This window comes from Glandiceps talaboti, chromosome 18, assembly GCF_964340395.1.
Source record: "Glandiceps talaboti chromosome 18, keGlaTala1.1, whole genome shotgun sequence".
Lineage (NCBI taxonomy): Eukaryota > Metazoa > Hemichordata > Enteropneusta > Spengelidae > Glandiceps > Glandiceps talaboti.
In genome coordinates this window covers 1,639,603-1,658,275 of record NC_135566.1, presented here as the reverse complement: position 1 = coordinate 1,658,275, position 18,673 = coordinate 1,639,603, and the positions used below count along the sequence as shown (strand labels likewise).

General features: G+C 31.5%; 2 protein-coding genes across 3 annotated transcripts; one reads left to right on the top strand and one right to left on the bottom strand.

Annotated features, from left to right (window-relative positions):
• Positions 1 to 403: 403 nt before the first annotated feature.
• LOC144449114 (glycolipid transfer protein-like) lies at positions 404 to 5,311 on the bottom strand. 2 transcript variants are annotated; one of them, XM_078139572.1, is made up of 6 exons: positions 5,186 to 5,311; positions 4,703 to 4,912; positions 4,390 to 4,448; positions 3,126 to 3,256; positions 2,035 to 2,164; positions 404 to 1,515 (listed from the first exon to the last, which is right to left on the bottom strand). In XM_078139572.1, the coding sequence occupies exons 2-6, from the start codon at positions 4,812 to 4,814 to the stop codon at positions 1,339 to 1,341; spliced, it is 609 nt and encodes a 202-aa protein (XP_077995698.1). In that variant the 5' UTR covers positions 4,815 to 4,912; positions 5,186 to 5,311; the 3' UTR covers positions 404 to 1,338. The 2 variants fall into 2 exon arrangements, with proteins under 2 accessions (XP_077995698.1, XP_077995699.1); XM_078139573.1 differs by lacking the exon at positions 3,126 to 3,256 and adding an exon at positions 2,906 to 3,036.
• Positions 5,193 to 15,976, top strand: LOC144449112 (trichoplein keratin filament-binding protein-like). The gene is made up of 9 exons (XM_078139571.1): positions 5,193 to 5,945; positions 6,447 to 6,657; positions 7,715 to 7,771; positions 8,174 to 8,416; positions 9,504 to 9,683; positions 10,403 to 10,575; positions 11,090 to 11,171; positions 11,504 to 11,833; positions 12,591 to 15,976. The coding sequence occupies exons 1-9, from the start codon at positions 5,752 to 5,754 to the stop codon at positions 12,621 to 12,623; spliced, it is 1,503 nt and encodes a 500-aa protein (XP_077995697.1). The 5' UTR covers positions 5,193 to 5,751; the 3' UTR covers positions 12,624 to 15,976.
• The last annotated feature ends 2,697 nt before the right edge of the window (positions 15,977 to 18,673 follow it).

Genomic DNA, 18,673 nt, shown 5'->3' with positions numbered 1-18,673 from the left:
ATGTTGATCATTTTAGTAGAACATTCAGGTAAGTATGAAAAATTATTCATTTTGAATTTTTTTTTTACAAGACCATAAATTGATGTCATATTGATATTTTAATTGTAGCACACAGTTCTTCATATGGCTTACAATGACACCACACTTAGAAGTTAGAGGCTACATTTGGTCTAGTTTTTTAAAACAAAACTTGCACTCAAGAAAAACAAAACACAACTGTGTTCCTGTAACCTCAAAGAGAATAAGTTTATGCTAGGGATCTTTCCGATGTACTTACTTCCTCAAAAACATGACATCCACAAATATGGACTTTACAACCATTCATATTATACTATAATCCTGACAAAATCACTACAGTTTACATTTACTATACACCAAATACAGAAAATTGTTTTGTTGCACCATTCATTACTTTATATCCCACAAATCTTTATTGAAAATGTAATATAATTTTTTATATTAAAAACCATAAAAGTACATTATTTGTTTTCCTAGTGCATCAGGCAACACCACTGGTAACCCAGCCTTCGGTTTACTAAGATAGATGCACACTAAATCTATTGTTCTTCAATGTGGTACACAAGTGAGTGATAGCAGTTCCTCTTGTGCAATTCTAGTCACCCTGTGATCCAACATATAGTGTAAACATTCGAACAGCACTGCAAGTTCATGTAACTATAAATAAACTAGTTTTCTCCCTACTGAGACTATAATGAAACTTCCATTCAATAGCTTATCACTGTTGTATCAACATGTTGCAACAATAGTTTTAGTTTATGTCTATCTTAGAAAACAGAAGGCTCAACTACCATAGTAATACCCTTGCCTGTAGGCACTTATATATACATAAATATCACTCAAGATTTTGTTTAAATTTTGGCAAGAATTTTTATGATCACATTATATATTTAAGCAATAAACCAAGAGGCTTTGACCAGTGAACGAAATATATGCATGACCGGTAGGGAATGCACGTATTGAGTTCACTGGTCAAAACTGACCAATTGACCCATAATTTACATGTACATTATCTAATTATTGGTATTTTACAAAATATCCAGTGAATATATTGTTGGTTGTCAGATCAAAAATATTCTAATATTATCCTGTGTTTCTTTATGACCAATTAGAAGATGATACTGTAATTCTTTGTATTTTGTGATTTTGTGAATTAGAATACTTCTTTCTACTGTATTTCTCTGTGACCAATTAGAAGACTTCTTTCATTTTAATACAATAAATTTCATCCTCTAGCACCATACAAAGACTCTAAGAGAAAGTGAGTTCAAATCTGATATACAAGTATCTATAGAATTTAAAATTAAAGCACCTAGTTGATTAAACTCTGAATTGCATGTCTATATCTCTAGCTTTGTATATTTCAATAACAGCATCTATATTTTCATCAAATAATTTCATGAAATCTTTTGTGTCCGCTAAGACTGTTTCTTCATCTGCCTCTTGTCCTAGCAATTTGATTATGTCCTTTCTGTATGGCATGGCTCGCATCACAAGCTGAAGGGGAAAAAAGACAATAAATTTTACACTAGATTTAGACATAGTTAAGACGGCATGATTCTACAATTGAAGATAACACTAATACTATTGTACTACAAATGATTATACTGTACTCAAATGAATGTAAACTCAATTTGTAGTCGTTTTACCAAAAATCATATATTGCCCAGAACTTGAATATAATGATCTGGTAAAATATATTTTCAGTGGGCTAATATTCTATAGGAAAAGATACAACTATGAAAACAAAGACAACACTAAGTTCAAAGAGAAAGTACAGTATTTTATACAACATTCCAGTTTAATACTGCAAGAGTAAAAATTTGGCAACTAATTGCAGAACCAACTCTTATTGTATATGAACCCTAGCCTACACACACACACACACACACACACACACATACACACACACACACACACACACACACACACACACATGTAAACACACACACACACACACATATGTAAGCACACACACACACACATGCATACACACATATGTAAGCACATACTTACCGAAAATACCCCATGAACCAAAAAACTATGGTAAGGTTTAAGATTAGCTTCGTAAGATAAACGAGCCCCTTTGAAACTTTCATCCCCAGCTACCATATTATGTATGAAACCTCGTATAAACTCCAAAGTCCTAGTGTAGAGACCATTGTATTGTTAGTAATAAGATCTCATCAAATGCACAGATATGTATCACATATATAACACAATGTTGAGGTGGTTGATTGCAATTTAGTATTAAATGATCTAACAAAGACTATGGAACTTGTTGGGTTTTACACTCTAAGACTTACCAAATTTCTGACAAAAACTTTAGTTTTATCTGCCATGGATAACCACAATTTATAGATATGTGTTATTCTGACGAGACTTGTACAGTCTTTTTATTTACAATAGCATCAATACAGAATTCTGTGAATACTGGGGAAGTGTGTTTGTGTTTTTTCTAAATTTACCAAAAAACCTACACACATGTGGACAGTGAACAAAGAATGTAATTGATGGTGCCTAATAACTCAGACAACTAAAGTTTTAGTGGTCTGAGCTAATAATGAGTATAGTGAACAATTGAAATGAGAACCATTTTATATGGCCATTGTTTAAAAGCTCTAATGGATAGGGGTATTTCTCTAATGATAAATGGTTCCATTTTAGGGATTCTTCACGACACAAAGGAATATGGGCATTGCTGATGGAATGCATTGATAAATATTTTATATCGAGAGTTGTTCTAGTTAGTGGACGATCCATGTCCTAGACAAGTATGTGACTGGAGGTGGATGGAATGAATGTAACTGTTTGATTAATTACAAATTGTGTACGTGAGTGTCAATCTGGTTATATACTACATAGTCTTCACCAGTCATATTCCTACCGTTTCACCCAAATTAAAGTTTCTGTTGCTGAGCCACTTTTCATAGCAGTCGCATTCAAAAACTCAATCTCAAGCATATCTTGTAATGTACAATGTTTAACAGGGTCCAGTTGAAACTTCTTGGTCAGCTTCTGTGCCAATCAAACCAAAGAAAACAAAATGTAAAGGGATGAATGTCAAGATATTATCTTGTTTTATATATACGGTATCACCTACTTACCTTTTTAACCATACTAATGCATCTGTAGCTGAGTTCTTACGGAAGGCAGTTTTGGATTCAATCTCAGCGTCAATCATGTCATGTAGTGTGCTGTGTTTGACTGGATCAAGTTCATACTTCTTTGTTAGTTTCTGGATATCAAGAAACACCACAACAAATGACAATAAAACTAACATCGATAAACAGCCGATTAATCACAGTATATCTTACCCAATCATCAAATCATCCAAATCTCATCCAATCATAAAATCACAGAATTTCATCCAATCATCAAATCACAGAATTTCATCCAATCATCAAATCACAGAATCTTATCCAATCATCAAATCATAGTTATCTCATCAAATCATCCAAATCTCATCCAATCATCAAATCACAGAATCTCATCCAATCATCAAATCACAGAATCTCATCCAATCATCAAATCAAAATCTCATCAAATCACAAAACCTTGTCCATCAATCAAATCACAAATCTTATCAAATCAAAATCATCAAAATTTGTGTCATGGTTTTATTATAATGATTCCTACTCTCTGTACATTGGGTAATATTTGTTCTAAAGCCTTAGATATATTCCAAAATTTTCCAAGTTTATAACACAAACTTGAATAACGATTAAGAAGTCCATCACTTTTTATTTTTTACTACATCAATTAATGTAAGTTTATGAAAACTGGATGATAAAATAGTTTGACCCTTGGCAACCAAAGGAGACTTTGCACTCTGAGTTTCATGGTCATATGTGGTATATGCAACACAACAACCCAGCCTTTGGCAAATATTATTCATCAGTTGTCAAGGTAACAGTTTGAAGATCATGTTGACACTTTAAAACCTTTCCTTGACCTGAGTGACAAATCATTTGACACTCCGGATGTAAATAACCAAAAACATAGAAAATCATTTACATTGTACTGTAATCATGAATAAAAGAATTTTACTTGCATTTGATTAAACCTCCCACATGAAAACAACAAAGAGTTGAACAAGTTTGATGAAAGAGGTGGATAAGTGGCAAATTATAATATTATAATTTCATTTTATATCTTTTTTAAATTTTGGTGGGGAAATTAAGTAATGAAAAATAAAAAACAAAATCATAAAAAGTCTTATAAACCTGTGTCTACAATGTAAACTGAATATGTTTATACTTTTGCTCAAATGTCGAAATAAATCAGTCTTCAACAAGTGTCAAAATATATGGAAATATGACATTTTATAACTTCATATCAAAATTAATAAAAGTTTAATCACCCACTTACTGTAATATTTCCCTTGATATCAGAAATTACCGGATAAAATGTTGTAGAACCCAGGAGTTCTATATCATAAAAAGAAAAGAAAAAAAGATATATATGTAGCAATGTATTTGTAATATTCTTTATTTTATGAATAAAATGAAATATTATAGTACATTGTAAGTATTATGACATCCATGACATAACTTGATAAGAATATAAGATATAATATAATATAATATATATTGTTTTTAACTTGTATGAAATTATGATCATAATATTCATTCATTTATTTAACATGCTTAATCATAAAAATAATACATTTTCATATACTCACCCAAAAATGGTATTGTTGAATTCTCTACTGCATTTAGAAATGGCATCGTCTCAACTTTCCCATCTTCTCGCAATGGTAGGAAAGTATACTTACGCGTTTTGAAAAAAGTCATGATTGCATAAATTTCTTCTGTTGCATACGCGAAGTTGAGATTGGTACACCACGTATGACACTATGACGGCCACTGAGCTGTACATACCATGCATACAACTGTGTTGAATGGAAAAACCGGAAGTAAAGTTCAACCAAAATAAGAACGTCTACGCATGTGCAGCAGGCACCTCGAACAAGATTGTTTTTTGACGAGATATTTAGAAAGATTCCAAATTACTTGGTCTGTTTTATATACACTATAATTTTGCAATGGAAGTAATTATTTTTATGCATAAAAATGCGAAGAAGATAAAATAAACATCATAATTCAAGACAAAAAATTTATATCTAGAATGAGAACATTTCTAAGCATGCGCACAACTGACAAACCTTCATATTTTACTTCATTGCAGGTGGTTTCATGTCAACAACGGTTACAAGTACAGCGTAAATCTGTAGGAGCCTGGTATTATTTTGGAGTTACCGTCAGTCTTTCAGCGATTAGGTTGGAACACATTTATTTGCGATCGTTAAAGTTCAGACGTAACATTTGTCAAATTTCCCTTTCCTTATCTACAAGAAGAAGTTTGTCACATTGAAGACTGGACCAGGACAAGACTCGACGAGTTCGCTGTTCGGTAATAATATTGATCCGTTGTTACAGGTGTGAATTTGGAGAAGAGAAAACAAATGTTTTGGCAGTAACCAAAGGACCAAGAGATGTCTTCAAAATTTGATGTTTTCTGTCGTATTGAATTTTAGAGATACGATTATTTTCAACTCGACGATATCATTGATAAATGTAAGTGCAACTACCGATTATAAAGCGTAACGGTGAGAACAGACAGACACTAGCTTCGGTACAACTCGGGCTGTATTTGAAAATTATTGCACATTTTCATAAATCGTTTATTTTCTACGAACTTTTTTGTGCAAAAACTTAACTGACTATCAAAATGGCACTACCAACTCTCCCGTCCTACTGGCAAACGCGATACAAAAACGTCCAAGAAAGGAACATCGTTTCACGACGAAACCAAGACCATGATTTCCGAGAGAAGTGGGGACACAATGCTAAATATTTCCAACAATTGGATGTACAGACGACAAAGCAAAGAGCATGGACATCAGATGGGTCATTCCAAGACAGGTAAAATGTTTATCCTTAAAATAGAAAATAAGAAATTCAAGATACTGAAACGAGCAAAAGCATTTTTAAAAGAAGTTTTGTAAGACAAGTTTGAACATGTTGGATGTCACATTATATCACATGCACATGGTACAAAAAAGATCTTGCAAGCAATGCAAGTTCAGTTTTAAACTGCAAAAGTCTATTTTTTCTGCAGACTCTCACAATATACATTATAGTTTCTAATTTGTCAGTTAAATCAATCACAGTTGCTTAGCAACAATGACCAAATGGCATTGGCTTATATTAGACATTTCACCAAAATTGCTTCCAATCCTATACACCAATTGATTTGTCACAAAAGAACAATGTTAGTAGGTAGTAGTAAGACCCCTAGTACAAAAACCAACCAGCAAAAATAAATTTCTTAAAATGTCTATAAAAGCATGTCTTTGTATTCCTTATTTCAAATTAGTTATTAAATATTAATATTCCGTATTTCATATTTGACCTCATGTACAGTATGGATGCTTTCAAGAAACAGCATGATAGAGAAACCAAGAAAAATCAACTGACAAGCCGGAGAATGAAACTGCAAGAAATGCTGCGTAAAGAAAGGATACTTTATGAAGCAGAATTGAAAGGCCTTTCAGCAGTAAACTATGAGAGATTAGAATCAATGAAAGAAAGAAGTGATGAACTGAAATCACAGAAGGAAACTGCAAGAAAACAGGTGAGTGAATACATTTATATCTACTTGTAACATATCAGGTAATAACTACCTTTAAAAGTAACTTGTCAATAATTCTTTGTGTTAAGTTTTAGATCCCAAGTGATACACCAGGAAATTTTTTGAAATGCAAGGTTATTCTATGATTCTATGTACATGTATGTATGTATGAATATACTATGTACATGTATCTATGAATCTGTGAATCTATGTACATGACATGTATGTATGTATGTATGTATGTATGTATGTATGTATGTATGTATGTATGTATGTATATGTATGTATGTATGTATGTATGTATGTATGAATATACTATGTACATGTATCTATGAATCTGTGAATCTATGTACATGACATGTATGTATGTATGTATGTATGTATGTATGTATGTATGTATGTATGTATGTATGTATGTATGTATGTATGTATGTATGAATCTATGTACATACAGGTATACAGGTACATTTCTGATTTTAGGCCTTATTTAGGCCTCTGACATCAGATCTGGGTTAACTCAGTGTGTATGCCCAGTGTCTATGTCTATGTACATGTACACATGTATGTGTGAATCTATGTACAAGAATAATTGTACATGTATGTATGAGTCTATCAGACTATGTACATGTATGTATGTTATCATGTAGTATTATATATTTCAACCTTACCTGCATATATAAGTCTGAATGCATACACATTGTCCTTACATACCAGTAACCACTCATGTGCCTTTAAACCATAGAATACTATGTTGTATCAGTGAATAAATATCCTTAGATTTAAGTAGTATTGAAAATATTGATAGAAACAAACATTTTGTTTTCATTTACATGTTATGTCATATGACAGATGCATATTATAGCAACATCAGGAAAATATCAGTAATTTAATGTACATGTATGTATCAGTCATTTATGAGTGATCAGAGCCTTACAAAAGAAAATTGCTGATTTAACAATCTAAAGTAAAACACCATTTGTATATGACAGCACATTAGCTATGTTAATGTCAATCATGGTTTCTGTTTTCTAATCACTGACTTATCTCTCCTTTCTTGCAGATTGCAGATGAAAGATTGTATGATCATTGGAAGAAGAACAATCCAGATTTGAGGAAGGTAATAACAAAAATGTACAATAACAGTTTTGTTTCAAGTGACATGACAAAATAACTTTAAACTTAACGAGTCACTAGCTTCATAATATGATTCAAAGTTTTCCACCTCTAATTCTTTCAATCTATCAAGGAAATCTGTTTCATTTGTGCATACATACATACATGTAGCTAGATTATTTACAGTGTAAGAGTTCTTGAATACATGTGTATGTTCTCTCATAGTTAAACATCAATAAAGTCATTTGAAATTGTCATTATGAAAAACAGTCATGTCAATCTGGCTTATGGTTTATAACAATTCCTAGGTTAGTTAGAGCCACAGTTCATGATGGTTTGGAAAAACCCTGATGTCATTCAAGTAAACAAAACTTTTAAACGGTTCTTTGCTGATTACATTCCATAGATTGAATCAGAGCAACACAAGAAACATGTGGTTGGTAAATGGTCTGAGCAAGTTGAGGAGATGGAAGAGAGATTGGAGTCTGCAAGAGAGGAGAAAAGACAATTTGATGCTGAGTTGGAGAGGGAAAGACTAGCTGCAGTAGAGAGACACAAACAACAACAGATGGCAAAGTATCAGGATGACAAAGAACAAGCAGAAATGCTAAAAGAACAAATGAAAGAACTGAAAGCAAGAGAAACAGAAGTAAGTATGACACAGTTACCACCTTACAAACCTTACCAACTCCTAAACTGTAATGAGCTCACAAACTCATCCACGTTGGGAGTTTATGAGGACTTTTTTCTAGAAGGGGAGGGGGAGGTACAATTTGTATACAATATGTTTGACATGGTCATTCTGTTAAGTGCACACAATGTCATTTGGACCTCTGGTGTGTGACTCAGTAATTCCCCATACCACCACCACCAAAATAAAAATGTGTATCTTGATCTGTAAAGGGCACATCACTACTACTATCTACGAGATAAACTGTTACCATAATTAATATCTATCTATCTGACAGACCCTGAGAGTTGCTTGTAAAACAGATTATAAGAAGAAAGAGACATGCACACATACTCTCACATATACATACTCAGATACTCACTCTTGTAAATACATGACTTCCATATGGAGAGATTTACCCTTATTACGTGGAACACCACCCAGTATGATTCTGTCACACTCAGAGGAATCATTGCTAGTCAATCTCGTTTGATAGGAAATGTGTTCATTTTTGTAAATTGAAAGAAAAGTTAGTAGACATTGGAGATTCCATCATGTTCAAAACAAAACAGTTTATCGGTGTGAAAACTTCATTGCTAAGAAAAATCAAAAGATGCTTTCTTTCCTAAAGAAGTGGACACCCAAGATAACTTATTTAGACTGAGCAAGTAAGAATAACTGTAGTATTTTCTCTTGTTAAAAATTTGACATGTAAAACTTGGAGAGAACTTGTATATCAAACGTAATGCACCCAATGAAATTTACCTGATGATAGAGCATATTTATTCCTAAACGATGTTCTACTAGGTCGAGCATCAACAGCTATACCACAAGGGCCGTTCAAGAAACAAAGAACCCCAAAACACCATCTAGAATTTGTACAGATGATCATCGATTATAAAATCCAAAAATAAAAGTAACAGGAATTGCAAGTAAATGTAAGGATTGATAAGTCTGTGGACAGTGTTCATCACTGTAGGGGCAGACTTTTTATTTATCATATTGCGCAACACAGCTATTACATCATTGTTGATATCAAAGTTGTTTCTATTCTCACATTTAATAGGCAGAGATGCTGAAGAGAGAAGAAGCAGAGTTATTGAAACAACAGTGGGAGCTTGAAGAACTAGAATCACAAAGAAGAGAACTTGAAGAAAGAAGGAAGAAAACTGAATTTGGACGAGTACTCACAAGACAATACAAAGCACAGCTAAGGAGAAGATCACAACAAGTACAAGAAGCCCTGGTAAGTAATCAATAATATACCATAATATGAACAAATTAGCATATCATGTGACACTTCCTAATCCAATCATTGAAACTTCAGGAATTTCAGTCAACATGGCATCTATTGCATCCAAGTCTGATCTTTTCAAAATGATAATCAAAAAGTTTGTTAATCAAAGGAGATGATTTTTACATCCAAAGGACCTTGAAGCTTAGTTTTTTACAATAGAGTAGACATATGAAAATGGTTATAGCTAACAAAAAAGTTGTAACTAGACTCTTTGTGTAATTTGAAACTCAGAACTATTAGGGGATTGAAGTGAGATAAAAATTAAAGGGGATGACACTCAACAGAAATACAGGTATTATCATGAACTTTGGGTTCTGGAGAGTTGTGTTATGATTTTACATCACCTACATTATGCACAATTTCAGAGAAACATCAAGTTGAAGTTGTCCCCATTTGGTGATCTTTGCTGTGGGGCACATTGCATCATGGGAGTCAGCAGAAATCTTTGTGCAATGGTTGAACTCTGAAATCACATATACTGTAGGTGATGTAAAACTATGACATGACTCTCAAAAATGCAGAGTTCATGAAAATGTCTATTTCCTGGAATGGCTTTCCCCTTTAATACTGAAAATCATACAAAGAAAAATGACAAAAATACAAGAAATATGTATTTTTGTCTGAATAGCACAGGAAATTCATTTATTTGTGATATCTGATGTTTGTAGGAGCTTGACAGAAAGATCTTGGCTGCCTTAGCAGAAAAAGCTGAAGAAGATAAACAGATCCAAACAGCCAGGAGAGAAAAAGCCAGAGCTGATGCTACCTGGATGAAACAAGTGGTTGAAGAACAACTTAGACTTGAGAAGGCTAGAGAAGCAGAACTAGACATGCTATACAAGTGAGATAACAGTGCAATTGTAGTTATTGCAAATTAGTCTTTATTTCTTCATCTCCGTCCCTCCATGTCTTCTTGTGAGAGCCAATTATTAGATGTGTGTAGTCATTGGAAATTTCTCTCTCTCTCTCTCTCTCTCTCTCTCTCTCTCTCTCTCTCTCTCACTGCCTGTCTCCCTCTATCCATGGTGTTCTGTCTGTCCCATTCTCTCTCTCTCTCTCTCTCTCTCTCTCTCTCTCTCTCTCTCTCTCTCTCTCTCTCTCTCTCTCTCTCTCTCTCTCTCTCTCTCTCTCTCTCTCTCTCTCTCTCTCTCTCTCTCTCTCTCTCTCTCTCTCTCTCTCTCTCTCTCTCTCTCTCTCTCTCTCTCTCTCTCTCTCTCTCTCTCTCTCTCTCTCTCTCTCTATCTCTCTCTCTCACGTGCTTTTGCATGAATTCCTCCTACCTCGCTTTCTTTCTTTCTTTTACCAAATATTTTACCTGTCCTGATTCTTTATCCACATTTTATATCTATCCACAGAGATGAAGCAGCCAGAGAATGGCAGAAGAGGGAAGCAGAATGGGAAAGAGAAAAGGCTGCCCGAGAAAGACTCATGGCAGAGGTGAGTGTATTTTTCATAAACAAAATAGCGGTTCTTCAGTTTGATAATTTTAGGATAAAATGAATGATTTGATAATGATTAAGAGAGATTGATAGTTATTGTATTTTTCTTGTAAGGGCCTATTACATACCCATAGAAATTGTATTTCTATATACACCATGCATAATGTGAACAAATGTAATTTGTAATACATGTAACATTATCAACTTACAATAATCAGTCACCATGTATTATATTCAGACACATGAAATGATAGTTTGCTGATAGTTAGATTTCCATGGTAGTAAGGGTATTTACTGATTCATACATTTACATTTTCATTGTATCACCAGGTATTGCAAGGTAGACAGGAACAGATCGGTGACAAGATGGAAGAAGTACGTCGTCAACAGGAAGAGTCACTTGAAAGAAGAGAGGAATTATTACGAGAACTGGAAATTGTACAACAGTTGACGAGACGTGAACAGGAGGATGATGAAAGAAAGAAACTACAATTCAGAGATGAGATCTCTGGACAAGTGACAGAACGTAGGGAACGAGAAGCTGATGCTAGAAGACGATTACAGGATGAATTGGAGGCAGAGAAATTAGCAGAGAGGGGGTATGAGGAAATGTTACGAGAAGAAGCATCAAGAATGTCTATCAGAGGTTTTGAACCCAAGGTACAATATATTTTTATTTCATTCATTTCCAATCTATATTTTTCATATTTGTGATTAGTAAAAGTTTTATATTGATATACTTATTAATTTGTAGTTATTACCAAATATATGTATTTAGAAATGTATCATTCTGAACAGAAATTACCTGCAATAGGCATAGGTATAGGAGTAGAATTTCCTGCAAACAATTTTTTACCATTTAGTCATCAGCATAGGGTACCAGGTAAAACAGTATAATTGGGTTTTGATTAAAAAAAATTGACAAGTCCTGTAGTCAACATTAAAACTTTATTGATAAAGTTTTGATAGTATTTCAAGCTGAGGTTCATTCTAGGATGTAGCATTCATACCATATGCTAGGCTTGTAAATAAACCAAATGAAACAGTACACTGTTACACCTGATATGAATACTATAAATGAGTGTATCACATAGAGAAAGTGCTTTACTTCAGTGTTATGTCATTGTAATAATGTTAGTCATACTCATTTGTTATTTGTTATTCAATATTTCCTTACTTTTTTGAAGCTGAAAAGTATAAATACTCGTTATTATATGGTACTCCGATTTGTGTTCTTAGTATTGGCTTGCCATGTCACACGTCACTTACTTGACTTAAGCAAAAGATTTTGACAAAAGTATACTTAATATGTGATGATGAACATTACCATTATTTAAAACAACAGTGTCAAGTTATCTGTGTGTGGTTTCAATACTTTTATACATAATGTTTATTCTTTTATTTTCAATTTTCACAGCCACATCCAAGACCAAAGTCTGCTTGGGATTAGCAGTATCGTGATAAAATTTTGCCTTGGACTTCTAGGAATATCAAGACATTAAACTATGGACCAACCAATGAAGAAATTGACTTACAGTGTAGTACAGTTTTCTTTAGTATCCACGGTTGGAATCTTGATAATTTCACAAGTCATGTACTTGACATACATGTAATTGTACTGTAATTATAAAAATGGGTTTCAAGTGCTCTGTTACAACTTGGCAAAAGTAAAGCCTTTATCCTAGCAAACACCATATATAGCCAAGACTACTTACCTTAGTGCCTTTATAATTCTCACATTACTTACCTTGACATGAAATCCTGTTATAAATACAGAAGTGTTGGCAGCAAAGTTTATCACTTTTGACAATCAACTATATATATGTCTAAGTCATTGTAGAACCAATAATGCATTGTATATATAGCAATACTTAGATATGCTATCACCAAAGTGATTACCCCCAGTGTACTGAATAAGTGGTAACCAGTGTGCCCTCTAACGATAGCCAAATTTTGTTGTTGTGAGTCAAAATGATAAAAACTGGCATTTCTTATAAGTCACCACATAGTAAGAGATAAGGGAACACCAAATTTTGGTGCATCACTAGAAATTGTGTGTGTCAGTGGCGCGTCAAATTGACTTTAGAGGACACACTGGTGGTAATCATTCTGCAGCAAAGTGTTTACCCCCATTGTACTGAAGAAGTGGTAATCATTCTGTAGAAATGTAATCACCAAAGTGTTTACCCCATTGTACTGAAGAAGTGGTAACCAATTCTACAGACATTAGAAATATTATGAAGTACAAACAAGATGGGTACAAGAGGTGTTGGAAATACTAGTCTTTTAGAGTATAATCAGTAAGAGTACTTATAGATATTGATAACTTTTTGGTTTCTCTTTTTTGCTTGCAATGTTTATTGTTTTGTTCAGTTTTAGTTTTCTAAAAGAAAAACTTGCTATAAATATCTGTTCTGTTATGTGTCATGTACTGTAGAGAGTATCACACAAAGTTTCCCAATGTTGAGTGATAACTTTGACATTTGTCAGAATAACTGACAACATTGTACATTGCTTTGTAGCCTAGCAAATGGTAGAGGGGATAATTGTAAGTGTGTGAAAGGGTAAAAATCTACCTGACTTCTGTGGGTGATTTTATAGCGTTCCTCCACAATATGTTAGTTAAGGGCAGTACAGAGGTGAAACGTACATGTGTTCCTCTATGCAATTTATACCAGATTTGCCCCTAAGTCATGTTATTACCAAATCTTAAAGTAGCCATATGGATGAGGATTGGGTATTTATTTTGGATTTTTAATTTATAAAACAATTTTATCATGGCTTCCTACTTGAAAAATCATGTTAAACAACATACACCAAGTCTGTGTTTGTAACTCAATACATTGAAAAACGCTACTATAAAAAATAGGTGAAATGTTTGTTACTGTACATACAATAGCAAACTTTTTACACATTTTTCAACTTCTTGCAAAGTATTGAGTTACAAACACAGATTTTGTCCATGTTTTTTTACATTGATTTGTTAAGTAGAAAGCCATGATAAAATTGTTTTAGGAATTAAAAATTGGAAATAAATATCTAATCCTCATCCATATATGGGCACTTTAAAGACAGAACTGCCCTATATAAAGAGGATAATGGCTAATCTATGCAAATGCGGGAAATTCAAACTGCTGTACAGAGCACTAGCTTCTGAGTCTTGTTTTCAGCATTTTTTCTGTGCTCCGAGAAACACACAGGTCATGTATCATGTACAAATTGTTTGTGAATGTCGTAGGATGGTAACTTGATACACAAATTAGTTGAAAATCAGTCTGTTTGTTTCATAGAATGAAAAACCTTTCCAAATGAGACAAATTCCCCTGCAAACAGCTGCTTAGATTGTGTGTGACAGTGTCATTCAGGATTTTTCAAATATGCGGCATTTGCATGTGAAAAACCCAGATATAGGGAATGTTTCTATTTTGGTGATTACTTGCCAGTGAGTCATCACAAGTTCTCCACCTCCAAACATATAGTCAGTCATATGCAAAATAGGGTCCCAGGTGCCATCAGTTGTATGTTTAACAAAAATATTGTGTAGTCTTTGTGAGCAAATTATTAATGTCTTTCTAATCACACTCCATCCATTTTTTGGTAGTGATGCTGAATACAGCATTGCTGATAAATAACAAATATAACTCTATAACCATCTTGTTTACTTTTTATACTGCCATCGTTTTATTTACACCTTTTCAGTGAATGCACATATGTAAATATTTCCATTCTGTGATTGTGTTTGTGTTTGTGTGTGTGTGTTAGTGTAGAGAATGCAGCTTTCATTGTCTCTAAAAAGTTTCTATACATCCATTGGGGTTGAAAGATCTCCTGAAACATTTGACATTTTTGTGTGAGTGATAACTACATCTTAGAATTATTCTATTGGCAAGTAGACTGCTCAGCTTTGCAATGAATAGCGCCATCTAGCAGCAACCATGCCATGTGGAAATTGCTTTTGTTTTTCCACAATCTGAGTTATTAAGTATATTACTTTCTCATCTGAACAACTACACTGTACTATTTCTTTGAAAGGTGCTTGATAAGATTTTAATCAGATTGTATGAGTTTTGTGGTACTACACCTTTCCTGACAAGTTCCTTTATATTTCTGTCTTCTCCATTATTTGTTTTCACTGCTTTGTACTTGTTGCATTGTTAAGCTTCTATAAATGTGTAATTATTGATATCAATCATTTCAAAAAAATCTGAGTTATTAACATTCAACAAATAAGAATCGGAGGGGGGGGGGGGGGGTTACTCACCTAGTAAGGGTTAATACACATTGTTGCGTAGACTTCTGGCTCTAGATTTTTAAGCATTATATAGAGGTTTGACCCCTACTTTGGAAACATATACAACCTGTGACGCCATAGTTTGGACAACATTGTTTCCTAGATGCATATTCTCAAATTTTTCTGAGATTTTTTTAGAATCTAGTTTCTAGGTTGCTGGTTTTCAAATGTTTTCAATTCTGTTGCCTGACAAAATGTAAACATTTGATACATAGTTTGTGAGCACAATTTTTTAAATTTTAGTAACATTCATGCTTGTAATTTGAATCTGCCAGGATACACCTATACCCATTACCCAACCAAGTACCCCACCCCCCACCCCCACCCCACCACATCCCTGACGATAAGAATCTAGTAAGTGCCTTTCCATTTGACTTACATTCTGTTCTTTGCATTCCATTAGATTGTATTGTGATAGAATGGATACTTAGTCATTCAATAAAATATATATATTCACAAGTTTGATTACACTGTAAATCGTTTTTATCTTGTCTTGTCTTGTCAGCTCTTTAATACAAATAGTATTTCAAGGGTAAAGCTACTGCAGGAAATAAAGGCATTTTCATAAATTTTTGTTGCTGGAGAGTCATTCCATGATTTATAAACATATTGATATTATGTAATTGTCAACCTTTTAACAGTCATTCTCATAACCAGACCTAATACCTTGTTAGGCCTTAAAAAATTATTTGGTTCTGGATACCTGACAACACCAAGTTTTTAACTCCTGACCCTAAACAGATTTCAGAAAAATAATAAAATCGCGAAACATACATACGTAAATATATACATACGTACATGCATGCATACATGCATACATACATACATACATACATACATACATACATACATACATACATACATACATACATACATACATACATACATACATATGACGATATTTACGTACGTACGTACGTACGTACGTACGTACGTACATATATATATATACATACATAAAAAAATTATTAATAAAAAATCTTACATACATAAACCAGTTATTTAAAAAAAATATTACATACATAAAAAATAATTATCTAAAAAACATATTACATACATATATACAAAAAAATTATTTAGAAAAAAACATTACATACATACATACATACATACATAAAAAAAATTATTAAAAAAAAATATTACATACATACATATGACGATATTTCCGTATGTACGTACGTACGTACATATATATATATATATACATACATACATAAAAAATTATTAATAAAAAATATTACATACATAAACCAGTTATTTAAAAAAATATTACATACATAAAAAATAATTATCTAAAAAACATATTACATACATATATACAAAAAAATTATTTAAAAAAAACATTACATACATATTATTTTTTTAAATAACTGGTTTATGTATGTAATATTTTTTATTAATAATTTTTTTATGTATGTATGTATGTACGTACGTACGTACGTATATATCGTATATTTTTAATACATACATACATACATACATACATAAAAAAATTAATAAAAAATATTACATACATATAAACCAATTATTTAAAAAAAATATTACATACATACATACATACATACATACATACAAACATACATACATACATATGACGATATATACGTACGTACGTACATACATACATACATATATACATACATAAAAAAATTATTAATAAAAAATATTACATACATAAACCAGTTATTTCAAAAAATATTACATGCATATATACAAAAAAATTATTTTAAAAAAAACATTACATACATACATACATACATACATACATACATACATACATACATACATACATACAAACATACATACATAAAAAAATTATTTAAAAAAAATATTACATACATACATACATACATATGACGATATTTACGTACGTACGTACGTACGTACATATATATATATACATACATACATACATACATAAAACAAATTATTAATAAAAAATATTACATACATAAACCAGTTATTTAAAAAAAAATATTACATACATAAAAAATAATTATCTAAAAAACATATTACATACATATATACAAAAAATTATTTTAATAAAAACATTACATACATACATACATACATACATACATACATACATACATACATACATACATACATACCTAATACATAAAAAAATTATTTAAAAAAAATATTACATACATACATACATACATATATACATACATACATACATAAAAAAAATTATTTAAAAAAAATATTACATACATACATACATACATACATACATACATACATACATACATACATACATACATACATACATAAAAAAAATTATTTAAAAAAAATATTACATACATACATACATACATACATACATACATATATATATATATATATACATACATAAAAAAAATTATTAATAAAAAATATTACATACATAAACCAGTTATTAAAAAAAAATATTACATACATAAAAAATAATTATCTAAAAAACATATCACATACATATATACAAAAAAATTATTTTAATAAAAACATTACATACATACATACATACATACATACATACATACATACATACATACATACATACATACCTAATACATAAAAAAAATTATTAAAAAAAAATATTACATACATACATACATACATACATACATACATACATACATACATACATACATATGACAATATTTACGTACGTACATACATACATACATACATACATACATACATACATACATAAAAAAATTATTTAAAAAAAATATTACATACATACATACATACATACATACATATATATATATACATACATAAAAAAATTATTAATAAAAAATATTACATACATAAACCAGTTATTTAAAAAAAATATTACATACATAAAAAATAATTATCTAAAAAACATATCACATACATATATACAAAAAAATTATTTTAATAAAAACATTACATACATACATACATACATACATACATACATACATACATACATACATACATACATACATACATACATACATACATACATACATACATACCTAATACATAAAAAAAATTATCAAAAAAAATATTACATACATACATACATACATACATACATACATACATACATACATACATACATACATACATACATACATACATACATACATACATACATATGACAATATTTACGTACGTACGTACGTACGTACGTACGTACATACATACATATATATATACATACATACATACATACATACATACATAAAAAAATT